General features: G+C 43.6%; 1 protein-coding gene across 1 annotated transcript in view; it reads left to right on the top strand.

Moving 5' to 3' along the window:
* LOC132386074 (exocyst complex component 3-like) overlaps nucleotides 1-15,271 on the top strand; it is an 82,110-nt gene that overhangs the window by 32,926 nt on the left and 33,913 nt on the right. The window contains exons 5-7 of the mRNA XM_059958364.1: nucleotides 1,271-1,375; nucleotides 3,458-3,558; nucleotides 14,471-14,581. Coding sequence (XP_059814347.1) covers nucleotides 1,271-1,375; nucleotides 3,458-3,558; nucleotides 14,471-14,581 — 317 coding nt within the window. The remainder of the gene's footprint in view (nucleotides 1-1,270; nucleotides 1,376-3,457; nucleotides 3,559-14,470; nucleotides 14,582-15,271) is intronic.

Raw genomic sequence — 15,271 nt, 5'->3', positions numbered from 1 at the left:
CTGCTCGGGGGAACGGAGTCTGACGTTTGGGGTGTCTTGTTGGAGACAGCAAACTGGGGGGGTTCCCCTGCACGCACTGCCCCTCTGCTCGGGGGAACGGAGTCTGACGTTTGGGGTGTCTTGTTGGAGACAGCAAACTGGGGGGGTTCTCCTGCACGCACTGCCCCTCTGCTCGGGGGAACGGAGTCTGACGTTTGGGGTGTCTTGTTGGAGACAGCAAACTGGGGGGGTTCCCCTGCACCCACTGCCCCTGTGCTCAGGGGGCTGGAGTCTGACGTTTGGGGTGTCTTGTTGGAGACAGCAAACTGGGGGGGTTCCCCTGCACTCACTGCCCCTGTGCTCGGGGGGACGGAGTCTGGCGTTTGGGGTGTCTTGTTGCAGAAGCCTTGGCACGTAACTGGAGAGCATTTTGTACATGATACAGGCTTCTCACAGGAGCTGTAAGTCTCTACAGTACTGAAGCAGACCTTGACCTTGCCAACCCTCATCCCCATCCACACTAATCCCATTTGTGGACCTGAATGCCCTTGTGATGGAGCACCCAGGGGGATCTCACTAATGGAAGCGTAAATGTACGAGGAATTTTGATATCTTTGGGGCTGTACTCAGAGAACATGCAAACTCTATGCAGACACACACACATACACACACACACACACACACACACACACACACACACACACACACACACACACACATATATACAGATATAGACATACATACGCACATACACACACACACACACACACACACTCACACACACACACACACACACACACACACATATATACAGATATAGACATACATACGCACATACACACACACTCACACACACACACACACACTCACATATAGACACACACACACATATATATACAGATATAGACATACATACACACACACACACACACTCACATATAGACACACACACACACACACACTCACATATAGACACACACACACATATATACAGATATAGACATACATACATACACACACACACACACACACACACACACACACACACACACACACACACAGACATACATACACATTCAGATATAGGCTTCCATGCACACACTCACAATTTCTTCTTTGGTACACATTTTTATCAAAAGTGATCTGAATCCAGTTTAATTGAAATGTAAAGAAGTAGCGTTCCTGAATTTGGGTTCCTGCTGCTCGGCTTTTGAGCCAGGAGGAATCCAGCGCCATTCACAGCTGTGGGACGTTAAGAAGTCTTCTGATCGGTTTCCTCCTTTCTCTGAAGGCCCAGATTATGAAGCACGTGGAGACGGAACTGTGTGCAGAGCAGGACAGGTGGAAACAGGAGTGCAAAAGCTTTCAGTCTGAGTTGGCAAGCCGGGTCATCCAGGTAAGGCCACTCCGCTGCAGGCGAGGGACACCCTCCCGACCTCGGAGAGTCAGACTGGGAAAGAACTTCAGAGGCGTATGCGCAGGGCAGCAAGGGCAACAGAGCAGTTGGGGTCGTGTTAGCCATGGTACATAATGGGCTATTTACAGTTCAGGAGCAATAAACCGGGCCTGATGAAAAACCTGTGCAAATGGATTCAATTAGCAGCAGTGCAATTCCCATCTTCTCACAATCTCTGTGGCACGCTCACTTCTCCGCAGCACAGCTGTGGGTTCAGGGTTGTTGCCAGCACGAGATCCCCGTTTTCAGAGATAACAGATAGCGTTCAGCCGTTGGCAATGGCAGTGTGAGTGTGGAGGTATCCGATGATCAGCTCCTGTGGGTCTTCCCTTCATCCCCTCTGCTGGCAGACTTCTGAACACACCATGAACACCGCCTCAATATTCCCCTTTTGCACTATTTATCTATCTTATCTGGTCATTGATAGTCATCTTTATGACTTGCACTGAACTGCTGTCACAAAACCACAAATTTAACAACGTGCAGGGCTCTGGGTAACCCTAGGTAATTTCTAAAGTAAGCACAGCATTGTGGGCCGAAGGGCCTGTTTCCTTCGTTTCTATGTGCGAGTGATAATAAATCTGATTCTGAACACTAATGCTGTGTTTCTGAGTTCTCTGTCCCCAGGAGCACTTCGTGTCCCCATTAATTTATGCCCAATTATCTAAACCTTCAGAGACGTTGTGTTCGCCCTGTGGTTAGTAGAAACATATGTCAGACACAAAACATTGAAATAAACAATAGCTTTTGAAGCTTATATTGAATTATCTACAATAGTGGGATTCTGCTGAGGGTCTTTAAAAGGGTGACCTTAGGAACCGAAACTTTCATAACTACCTTATTCTTCAGTAACTTAGTTACAGTCACAGTAATCCCATCGTTTAAACTGATCCTTGATGATAAAACTCCCTCTTTGAACTCAATCCCTGAGAGGTAAGCTTGCTTTTTAACTAGATCCCTGGTGGGAAGTCTCTCTGTTTTAGCTCGGGGTCCATTTTCCCATTTCCCTGGTGGGAAGTCTCTCTGTTTTAGCTCAGGGTCCATTTTCCCATTTCCCTGGTGGGAAGTCTCTCTGTTTTAGCTCAGGGTCCATTTTCCCATTTCCCTGGTGGGAAGTCTCTCTGTTTTAGCTCGGGGTCCATTTTCCCATTTCCCTGGTGGGAAGTCTCTCTGTTTTAGCTCGGGGTCCATTTTCCCATTTCCCTGGTGGGAAGAATCCCTCGAAATGCGATCGTAGTGCTGAGTGAGGTCATCCGCGCTGGGGCAGCCGTCAGACTCCAGATCGGCGTGCAACCCCTGCTCTCGTTATCACGCATTTTTCATTTGCGCAACTTGTCTTCTTTTCCATGTCGTCAGCGTTTGTTTATATATTTTTTCATAACCTCTAGAGTATTTCTTTATTCTACTGTGAATGCCTGCGAGACAATGAACATCAGGGCTCTGCATCTGGGGACATATACGTAATTAGATAATAAAGTGATTTTGGCTTTGGTACTTGATAGTGGGATCCCCTCTTTAAATGGGTTCTTGATCTGCAAAGTACATGGTAAATTTAATATCAACGTAAGTATATGTCACTGTTTTCTTGCAGGCATTTGCAGTAGATACAAAGAAACGTAAAATCATTGAAGAATTAAACACAGACAAAGATTGACAGATAGTCAATGTACACAGGAACATGCTTGTGCAAATAAAAAACAAGTAAATAGGCAGATGCAGAGGCAGATACACACTCAAGTAGGCAGATAGGTAAATAAATTAATAAAAAAGGTGCGTGTGAGTTGCAGAGTCAGGAGTCGGTTCAGTGTTGAGGTAAGCGTTGTTGCCCACGCTGGTTGAAAGAAAATAACAGTGGAAGCTCTGTCCTTATCCAGGGTCTCTGATGGAGACACTCCATACTTAAGCTGACTCCATTTCCAGAGGAGAGGCTTCTTTGAGGAGCATCGTCCTTGGGCAGGCTGTCTCTGTCCCTCTGCCCCTTGTGAAAAACCTTCCAGTTAATTGCTTCCATCTTCCCCTCAGATACTGAAGGAGCATATAGAGAAGTCGTCTGCGATCACAGAGGAACTGGGGGCTCGGATCGTTCAGAGCTGCCTCCACATCCTGGCTAACTTCCTGCAGAGGTACTGACTCAGACAGGTGTTGGGCTGGGGGAGATGTCTCTCATTGGCTGCGGGACTGACTCAGACAGGTGTTGGACTGGGGGAGATGTTGCTCAGTGGCTGCAGGACTGACTCAGACAGGTGTTGGGCTGGGGGAGATGTCTCACATTGGCTGCAGGAACGACTCAGACAGGTGTTGGGCTGGGGGAGATGTTGCTCATTGGCTGCAGGACTGACTCAGACAGGTGTTGGACTGGGGGAGATGTCTCTCATTGGCTGCAGGACTGACTCAGACAGGTGTTGGGCTGGGGGAGATGTCTCTCATTGGCTGCAGGACTGACTCAGACAGGTGTTGGACTGGGAGAGATGTTGCTCATTGGCTGCAGGACTGACAGACATGTGTTGGGCTGGGCAGATGTCTCTCATTGGCTGCAGGACTGACTCAGACTGGTGTTGGGCTGGGGGAGATGTCTCATTGGCTGCAGGACTGACTCAGACAGGTGTTGGGCTGGGGGAGATGTCTCTCATTGGCTGCAGGACTGACTCAAACAGGTGTTGGGCTGGGGGAGATGTCTCTCATTGGCTGCAGGACTGACTCAGACAGGTGTTGGGCTGGGGGAGATGTCTCTCATTGGCTGCAGGACTGACTCAGACTGGTGTTGGGCTGGGGGAGATGTCTCATTGGCTGCAGGACTGACTCAGACAGGTGTTGGGCTGGGGGAGATGTCTCTCATTGGCTGCAGGACTGACTCAGACAGGTGTTGGGCTGACGGAGATGTCTCTCATTGGCTGCAGGACTGACTCAGACAGGTGTTGGTCTGGGGGAGATGTCTCTCATTGGCTGCAGGACTGACTCAGACAGGTTTTGGGCTGGGGGAGATTTTGCTCATTGGCTGCAGGACTGACTCAGACAGGTGTTGGACTGGGGGAGTTGTTGCTCATTGGCTGCAGGACTGACTCAGACAGGTGTTGGGCTGGGGGAGTTGTTGCTCATTGGCTGCAGGACTGACTCAGACAGGTGTTGGGCTGGGTGAGATGTCTCTCATTGGCTGCAGGACAGACTCAGACAGGAGTTGGGCTGGGGGAGATGACAAAGAGAGAGGAAAAAATGGAAAAGAGAATTATAGACTTGGAAACTACAACAGAAGAAAGAATTGAAAGAATTGAAAGAATGAACAAAATGGAAAATGATACTACTGCTTGGACATCAGAAAGAAAACGATTTATGGAAAAAATTGATAAGCTTGAAAATTTTAGTAGATGAAACAATATTAAAATTGTTGGACTTAAAGAAGATATAGAAGGAGAAGATCCAATAAGTTTTTTTCAAAAATGGATCTCTGAAAAATTGGAAATGGAAGGAGAAACTCCAATTGAGATAGAACGGGCTCACAGAACATTAAGGTCAAGACCTCAACCTGATCAAAATCCACGATCAATTTTGATAAGATGCTTAAGATACCAAGATAAAGAAAAGATCTTGAAGGCGCTGCCCAAAGTGCCAAAACTGGAAATGGGCCATTGATGATAGCAGGGAAACCAGTTCTTTTTTATCCTGATTTAAGTTATAACCTTTTGAAGAGAAAGAAGGAATTTATCCCAGCGAAAATAGCCTTATGGGAAAAAATTATAAATTTATAATGCGTCACCCAGTAACATTGATAATTTTTTTGAAGGAGGGAAAAAGAAGATTTTTTTCTGATTATCGAGAAGCAGAGGTGTATGCACTTTTTTATGTTGCGGGGGGGTGCTGGGGAGCTTTGGACTGGTTTCTGCGGGATTCACGTGTGTAATCGTGGCGATTGCCATGACCTGTACAACAGAGGGGGGTAATGTTGTGTTTTTGTTCACAACATTAGTAGGGGCGTATTTTGTTTTTTTTTATATTCTATTTTTCTTCTATCTTTTTGCCTGGATGATTTGTGGGGACACACATAGCAACATGAAGAATTTTAGAGAGATTTCCCAAGATACCAAGAAAGTTGAAAGTTTAGGTATTATTATAGCTTGGAGTAACATAATTAAAAATAATGACTACTGAATTTTTTAAGTTTTAATGTTAATGGGCTTAATGGACCGGTAAAAAGAAAAAGAATTCTAACATACATTAAAAAAACGAAAATAGATATAGCTTTTTTTACAAGAAACACATTTAACAGATAAAGAACATCAGAAATTAAAAAGAGACTGGGTTGGAAATGTTATTGCAGCTGCATTTAATTCAAAGGCGAGAGGAGTTGCAATTTTGGTTAATAAAAATTTACCAATTAAAATACAAAACATAATAATTGATTCGACAGGGAGATACGTAATTATACATTGTCAAATTTTTTCAGAACTATGGACTCCTATGAATATTTATGCACCAAATGAAAATGATGTAAAATTTATACAAGAGGTCTTTTTGAATTTGGCTAACGCACATGACAAAATATTAATAGGTGGAGATTTTAACTTTTGTCTAGATCCAGTTTTAGATAGATCAACAAAGGTGGTCACAAAATCAAAAGTAGTAAAATTAACTATCATTGATGAAAGATTTAAACTTGATTGATATATGGAGAATTAATCCAAAAGTAAGAGATTACTCATTTATTCAAATAGACATAAAACATATTCAAGGATAGATTTTTCCTATTATCAACGAATATTCAAAATAGAGTGAAAAATGTGGAATATAAAGCGAGAATATTGTCAACCCATTCTCCTTTGATAATGACAATGATAATGACAGATAAAGAGGAATCAATTTATAGATGGAGATTTAATTCAATGTTACTAAAACGTCACAATTTTTGTGATTTTATGAAAAAGCAGATCCAGTTCTTTTTAGATACAAATTCACATTCAGTTGATGATAAATTCATATTGTGGGAAGCAATGAAGGCATACTTGAGAGGTCAGATAATAAGTTATACTTCTAAAATTAAGAAGGAATATATGATAGAAATAGATTAATTGGAAAAAGAGATTACAAAATTAGAAAAAGAATCTCAAAGAAATATGACAGAAAAAAAACGAAGACAACTTATTAATAAGAAGTTACAATATAATACACTCCAGACATATCGAACAGAAAAAGCAATTATGAGAACTAAACAGAGATATTATGAACTAGGTGAAAGATCACATAAGGTCCTTGCATGGCAGTTAAAAACAGACCAGACTTCTAAAACAATAAATGCAATTCGAACAAGAGTAAATAAAACTACTTATAAACCTTTAGAAATTAATGAAACTTTTAAGAATTTTTATACTGAGTTGTATAAATTAGAATCACAAAATGATAATGTCAAGGTAGAAAGATTTTTATCACAAATAACTCTTCCAAAATTAAATACGGAAGAACAGAAGGGATTAGAAATGCCTTTTACATTAAAAGAGGTCGAAGAAGCTCTAGGATCACTTCAAAGTAATAAATCTCCAGGAGAAGATGGTTTTCCACCTGAATTTTATGAAAAGTTAAAGATTTATTAATTCCTCCCTTTATGGAGTTAATACATCAAGCGGAAAGAACGCATAAACTTCCAGAACCTTTTTCGACAGCTATTCTAATAGTATTGCCAAAAAAAGATAGAGATCTTTTAAAGCCAGCATCATATAGACCTATTTCTTTATTAAACACTGATTATAAAATAATAGCAAAAACCTTATCTAACAGATTGTCTAAATATTTACCAAAATTAGTACATATGGATCAAACAGGATTTATTAAAAACAGACAATCAGCAGATAATGTAACTCGGTTGTTTAGTATAATTCATTTAATGCAAAAGAAGGAAGAAATGAGCGTGACAGTTGTTTTAGATGCAGAAAAAGCATTTGATAGATTGGAATGGGATTTTTTATTTAAAGTATTGGAAAAACATGGATTATATTATATTATATTATATTTTATAAAATGAATTAAAACCTTAAATACTAATCCCAAAGCTAAAGTAGTGACAAATGGTCAAATTTCAACATCATTTCAGTTAACAAGGTCAACTAGGCAAGGTTGTCCATTATCACCTGCTTTGTTTATGTTGGTGATAGAACCATTAGCTGAATTAATTAGAATGGACCCAGATATTAGGGGTTTCAGAGTTAATCAGGAAGAATACAAGATTAACTTATTTGCTGATGATGTTCTGCTTTATCTAACAAACCCATTACACTCGTTGCATAAATTATCCTATAGATTAGAAGAATATGAGAAAATATCAGGTTATAAAATAAATTGGGATAAAAGTGAAATTTTACCTCTTACTAAAGGAGATTATAGTCAATGTCGATTAATGACCCAATTTAGATGGCCGGCAAATGGTATAAGATATTTAGGTATAAGAGTTGATAAAGATATAAAGAATTTATTTAAATTAAATTACTTACCACAATTGAAAAAAATTCAAGAAGATCTTGATAAATGGATAGTATTACCAATAACATTAGTAGGTAGAGTAAATACCATAAAAATGAATATATTTCCTAGATTACAATACTTATTTCAAGCACTACCAATACAAATACCCCAGAAGTTTTTTCAAGAGTTAAATAAATATGTGAGGAAGTTTCTTTGGAAAGGTAAAGTGTCAAGAATATCGTCGGAAAAATTGACATGGAAATTTGATCTAGGAGGGTTGCAACTTCCAAGTTTTAAGAATTATTATAATGCAAATCAACTTAGATTTATTGCATCTTTTTTTGAGAAAGACAAACCGGCATGGATTAGAATAGAACTAGATAAAATAGGAGAAAATATACCAGAAGATTTTATATATAAATGGGAATCTAAATGGATATGGGAAAAGAAAGAATCTCCTATATTAAAACATTTGATTGACTTATGGAATAAGATAAATATTGACGACGAGATAAAGAAATCCTTATTAGCAAAGAGATCTTTAATTCAAAATAGACTTATTCCTTTTACAATGGATAATCAACTTTTATATAATTTGGTTTCAAAAAGGGATTAGATATATAGGTGATTGTTTTGAAGGAGGTATAGTAATGTCATTTGATCAATTAAAGAATAAATATAAAGTATCAAACAATACTCTTTTTTGTTACTTTCAACTAAGGACTTATTTAAGAGAAAAATTAGGTCAAACAATGTTATTGCCGAAATCTAAAGAAATAGAAACTTTAATTCAAAAAGGAAAAATTAAAAAATTCATTTCTTGTATGTATAATTTGATTCAAAAACAGGCAATTAAACAAGGAGTCCATAAATCAAGACAAAAATGGGAAAGTGACTTGAATATTAAACTTGAAGAAAAAAATTGGTCAAGACTATGTCTTGAGAGTATGACAAATACAATAAGTGTCCGGTTAAGATTAGTGCAATATAACTTTTTACATCAATTATATATTACACCACAAAAAATAATTAAATTAAACCCAAATTTATCTGATCAAAATTTCTGATGTAACCAAGAAATTGGTACTTTTTTACATTCTACTTGGTCTTGTTCTAAAATTCAACCTTTTTGGACAAATTTATGAGTTTTATTGGAACAAATTGGAATACAACTTCCACATAATCCAATATTATTTTTACTAGGTGATATTGAAGGGATAAAACCGATACCCAAATTGAATAAATATCAGAAAGAATTTATAAAAATTGCACTGGCAGTAGCCAAAAAGGCTATTGCAGTTACTTGGAAATCGGATTCATACTTAAGTATAGATCGTTGGAAGAAAGAAATTTATAGCTGTATTCCACTTGAAAAAATTACTTATAATTTAAGAGATAAATATGAAACATTTTAGAAAATTTGGTGCCCTTATTTACAAAAGACAGGATTAAATATATAGGTGCTCTGAAGATGAAATAATTGGTTTTTTGGGGAAAGAAATAAATATATATACTAAAGTTATTACGAACTCCGTGGAGCATGTGGGGATCTTCCGATATCCAGGCATTCTTTCTTTCTTTTTTTTCTTTCTCTATAGGGATGCTAGGGGGGGAGGGGTTAAGGGGAGGGGGGATGGGTAATATACATTTTTTTCCATACTTTATTTTGTAACTACTTGAAATACAATTTAAAAAGTTTATTTAAAAAAAGACAGGTGTTGGGCTGGGAAGACGTTGCTCATTGGCTGCAGGACTGACTCAGACAGGCGTTGGGCTGGGAGAGATGTCTCACATTGGCTGCAGGACTGACTCAGACAGGTGTTGGGCTGGGGGAGATGTCTCTCATTGGCTGCAGGACTGACTCAGACAGGTGTTGGGCTGGGGGAGATGTCTCTCATTGGCTGCAGGACTGACTCAGACAGGTGTTGGGCTGGGGGAGATGTCTCTCATTGGCTGCAGGACTGACTCAGACAGGTGTTGGGCTGGGGGAGATGTCTCTCATTGGCTGCAGGACTGACTCAGACTTGTGTTGGTCTGGGGGAGATGTTGCTCAGTGGCTGCAGGACCGACTCAGACAGGTGTTGGGCTGGGGGAGATGTCTCTCATTGGCTGCAGGACTGACTCAGACAGGTGTTGGACTGGGGGAGATGTCTCTCATTGGCTGCAGGACTGACTCAGACAGGCGTTGGGCTGGGGGAGATGTTGCTCATTGGCTGCAGGACTGACTCAGACAGGTGCTGGGCTGGGGCAGATGTCTCTCATTGGCTGCAGGACTGACTCAGACTGGTGTTGGGCTGGGGGAGATGTCCCTCATTGGCTGCAGGACTGACTCAGACAGGTGTTGGGCTGGGGCAGATGTCTCTCATTGGCTGCAGGACTGACTCAGACAGGTGTTGGGCTGGGGGAGATGTTGCTCATTGGCTGCAGGACTGACTCAGACAGGTGTTGGGCTGGGGGAGATGTTGCTCATTGGCTGCAGGACTGACTAAGACAGGTGTTGGGCTGGGGGAGATGTCTCTCATTGGCTGCAGGACTGACTCAGACAGGCGTTGGGCTGGGGGAGATGTCTCTCATTGGCTGCAGGACTGACTCAGACAGGTGTTGGGCTGGGGGAGATGTCTCTCATTGGCTGCAGGACTGACTCAGACAGGTGTTGGGCTGGGGGAGATGTTGCTCATTGGCTGCAGGACTGACTCAGACAGGTGTTGGGCTGGGGTAGATGTCCCTCATTGGCTGCAGGACTGACTCAGACAGGTGTTGGGCTGGGGCAGATGTCTCTCATTGGCTGCGGGACTGACTCAGACAGGTGTTGGGCTGGGGGAGATGTTGCTCATTGGCTGCAAGACACTTTGGGACATCCTGTGGTTGTGAGAGGAAGCTTCAGAAATGCAATCAGATCCAAAGTTATCTCTTACACTCAGCACTAGTTCAATTCACTTCCTGACTCATGAGATTAACACAATAGTTGTGTCTGATTCCAGAAACCTCAGCCTACACAATCCACTTTTGTAATAGAACATTACAGCAGAGTAGAGGCCCTTCAGCCCACAATATTGTGGCGATCTTTTAACCTACTCTACAGTCAGTCTTACCTCCCACATGGCCCTCTATTCTTCTTTCACCCATGTGACTATCTAAGAGTCTGCTAACTATCCCCACTGTATCTGCCTCTGCCCCCACCCCTGGCTCTGCACTGCACGCACCCACCAATCTCTGTGTAAAAATTCTACCTCTGACATCCCCCCCGGCTCTGCACTGCACGCAGCCACCAATCTCTGTGTAAAAATTCTACCTCTGACATCCCCCCCTGGCTCTGCACTGCACGCGCCCACCAATCTCTGTGTAAAAATTCTACCTCTGACATCCCCCCCTGGCTCTGCACTGCACGCGCCCACCAATCTCTGTGTAAAAATTCTACCTCTGACATCCCCCCCTGGCTCTGCACTGCACGCGCCCACCAATCTCTGTGTAAAATTCTACCTCTGACATCCCCCCCTGGCTCTGCACTGCACCCACCCACCAATCTCTGTGTAAAAATTCTACCTCTGACATCCCCCCCTGGCTCTGCACTGCACACGCCCACCAATCTCTGTGTAAAAATTCTACCTCTGACATCCCCCCCTGGCTCTGCACTGCACGCGCCCACCAATCTCTGTGTAAAATTCTACCTCTGACATCCCCCCCTGGCTCTGCACTGCACCCACCCACCAATCTCTGTGTAAAAATTCTACCTCTGACATCCCCCCCTGGCTCTGCACTGCACGCACCCACCAATCTCTGTGTAAAAATTCTACCTCTGACATCCCCCCCGGCTCTGCACTGCACGCACCCACCAATCTCTGTGTAAAAATTCTACCTCTGACACCCCCCTCTGGCTCTGCGCTGCACGCGCCCACCAATCTCTGTGTAAAAATTCTACCTCTGACATCCCCCCCTGGCTCTGCACTGCACGCACCCACCAATCTCTGTGTAAAAATTCTACCTCTGACATCCCCCCCTGCTCTGCGCTGCACGCGCCCACCAATCTCTGTGTAAAATTCTACCTCTGACATCCCCCCCCGGCTCTGCACTGCACACGCCCACCAATCTCTGTGTAAAAATTCTACCTCTGACATCCCGCCATAATTTTATTCCAATTGCCTTAAGACTTTTGCCCGCTCGTTGTGGCCATTTCTGCCCCGGGAGAAAGCCTCTGCTTCGCTCACACTGTGCACCCCGATCAAATCGCCACCGATCCTCCTCCGCTCCAGAGTGAGAAGCTCCAGCTCACCCAGCCCGTCATTACAAGACACATTCTTCAGTCCAGGCAGCACCTCTCCTGCATCCTCTCTGAAGCTTCACATCCTTCCTATAATGAGTTGAGCAGAATTGAACACAATCCTCCAAATGTGCTCTGACCAGAGTTTTAAAGAGCTGCAACATTACCTCATGTCTCCTGAATTTAATCTCGTATTAACCGTTTCCGCCCAGAAAAGGCTGCGAATTTCTCTCCTGGTGTCACGCCAGCCTTTGGGATCCTTATTTGCCATGTTTCTCAGATAGCAATAATGTCCACGTTACAACTGTTGAAAAGTGGCTCTTGAACTGAGTCCACCGTGCACCTTCTTAACCACCCTATCACCTTGCGTCGCATCCTGCACCAGGAGCCTTAAGGGCACTGCCTTTCCCTCTAACTTTGATACAAGATTAGCACCTGAGGTGCTGTCGGTGTGGAGTTTGCAGGTTCTCCCTGTGACCATCTGAGATTTTCCTGGGTGCTCCAGATTTCCTGCTACATCCCAAAGACTTTTCGTAAGACATTTCTAAATTTCCCCGGTATCTCGGCAGCAACAGGAGAACACTGGAAAGTTGGTGGTCTAGTGGGAGAATAGGTTCTAATAGGGGATTGGAATAAGCTGAATGATCTCCTTTATAGATTTATAGAAACGGAAATCCCAGCTACCGGCCCTTCAGCCCACTGAGTTTGTGCTATCCTTTTTGTTCACCTACGCTAATCCTATTTGCCCTCATTGGGTCTGTATCCTTCCATGTCTTGTCTGTCTGTGCTTGTCGAAATGCCTCTTCAATGTGAGTGGTCACAGCATCAGCTGGCAGCGAGTCCCACAGAGCCGGGGTTATGAACTCCTATGTCCCAGCGACTTGCCACTCCAATGGCCTCCTACAGCCACGTTCGGCTCTTGGCCTTCCTGCGTGTCTTAGCTAAGCCCGGTGGAACCATTTGCACCAACAGGAAAAGGGGCAAAGGCCTTAAAACCAGACGTTTTGGACAGGCGGGACTCATCAGCCGTGGTCGGCAGCTCGTCTACGAGAAAGAAAGCTCTGATGTAAACCCCCTCTGCCTTGCGGCTATACCCAGTCGCGGGGAGAGCTTCGGGGTAAACCCTGGGGGAAATCCAGACCTGGAGTCCATAAGGCCGACTGGCAGCTCCTGTGACATCACCGGCCGTTCCCGTGGAGACGGCGTGCGCGGGAAACCGCTCGCTGTCCGTATCATACTGCGAGGCTTGTGGATCACATAGGCAACGATTTCCCATCGGCCCGTTCCTCTTTGCAGGGGTTATTGAATTTCTGAAGCTCTCTTTCTCCTCCATCCAAGGCAGGTCTTCTTTCACACAGAGAGTGGTAGGAACCTGGAGTGGGCTGCTGGGAAGCGGTGGAAACTGCAGCTGATACAGTGGGATTCAACAGGGAGCGGAACTGGCATGGAATAGAGGAATGCGATCCAGTCAGTTTAAACTGGCATCATGTCCAGCACAGGGAATGTGGGCTGAATGGCCATTGTATGTTCCATATTCACTAAGATCACTGACTCATCCCTCTGCTTATTGGCTGGGTATAGAAATTTCATATCATCAGGTTTTACAGTATGTATGCTCAAAAGACACAGATCCTGGGCTAATAGCTAATGATTCTCTCTCTCTCCCCCCCTCGTCCTTCTCTCACCCACACTATTCATCTCTCTGTCTCTCATATTGCTTCTCTCTCTCTCTCTCTCTCTCTCTCTCTCTCTCTCTCTCTCTCTCTCTTTTTCTCTCTGTCCCTGTCTCATTCTCTGTCCTTGTCTCTCTCTCTCTGTCTCTCTCTCCTTTTTGTGTCTGTCTCTGTCCCTCTCTTTCCCTCTCTGTTTCTGCCTCCATCTATGTCTCCCTCTCTGTCTTTGTCCTTCTTTCTCTCTCTTTCTCTGCCCTCTGTCTCTCTCTTTCCCTCCCTCTCTCCCTATCTTTCTATCTCCCTCTCCACTCCCTCCCCTCTGCCATCCCCTCCCCTCACCCTCTCACTCCTTCTCTTTTACTTTCACTCCCACTCTCTCTCTGCCCCCTTGGTCACTCTTTTCTGCCCTTGGTCTCTCTGTCTCTATCTCTGTTTCTCTCTGTCTGCCTCTATCTCTGTTTCTCTCTCTCTCACTGCCACACCCTCTTTCTCTGTCTCTGTCCCTCTCTGAGTCTCTGCTTCTGTCTGCATACCTCTCTCTGTCTGTCTCTCCCCTGCTCTCACTCTCCTCCTCTTCATCTCACTCTCCTCCTACTCCACTTCCCCTCCCTCTGTCTCTCTCGTTCTTTTTCTCTCTCCCTCTAACTCCCCATCCCACAGTTTCCAAGTGAATGTACAGGAACTTTATGGTCACTTTGCTGTAAACACGGCTGGTATGGAATGTGTGGTCCCGCAGACAATCGCTGTGGTCAACTGCTGCCCTGCCTTCAGGTAACTCCACGTCACTACCCACGAACAACTGACTGCACACTCAACCAAACACAGGGCTGACAACTTTATAGAAAACACGGGACTGACATTCTCTACAGAAAATACAGGCCTGACATCTCTGCAAAAAAACACAGGACTGATATCTCTACAGAAAATACAGGACTGACACCCTCTACAGAAAGTACAGGACTCACACTTTTTACAGAAACCATGGGACCGATATTCTCTACAGAAAACACAGGCCTGACATCTCTACAGAAAACACAGACCTGATATCTGTACAGAAAACACAGGACTGACACACTCTACAGAAAACACAGGCCTGATAGCTCTACAGAAAACACAGGACTGACATCTCTACAAAAAACACAGGACTGATATCTCTACAGAAAATACAGGACTGACACCCTCTACAGAAAGTACAGAACTCATACTCCTTACAGAAACCATGGGACCGATATTCTCTACAGAAAACACAGGACTGATATTCTCTACAGAAAACACAGGACTGACACGCTCTACAGAAAACACAGGCCTGATAACACCGGGCTGACATCTCTACAGAAAACACAGGCCTGATATCTCTACAGAAAACACAAGACCGACACTCCTCTATACTCAAGCGTCAGTATATCCAGGGCAGGGTTGCTCTGTATATCCAGGACTGGTACTTTCTCTACTCTGCTCTTT

The sequence above is a fragment of the Hypanus sabinus genome, unplaced genomic scaffold (assembly GCF_030144855.1).
Source record: "Hypanus sabinus isolate sHypSab1 unplaced genomic scaffold, sHypSab1.hap1 H_6, whole genome shotgun sequence".
NCBI classification, from domain to species: domain Eukaryota; kingdom Metazoa; phylum Chordata; class Chondrichthyes; order Myliobatiformes; family Dasyatidae; genus Hypanus; species Hypanus sabinus.
This window is presented reverse-complemented; position numbering and strand designations above follow the sequence as displayed.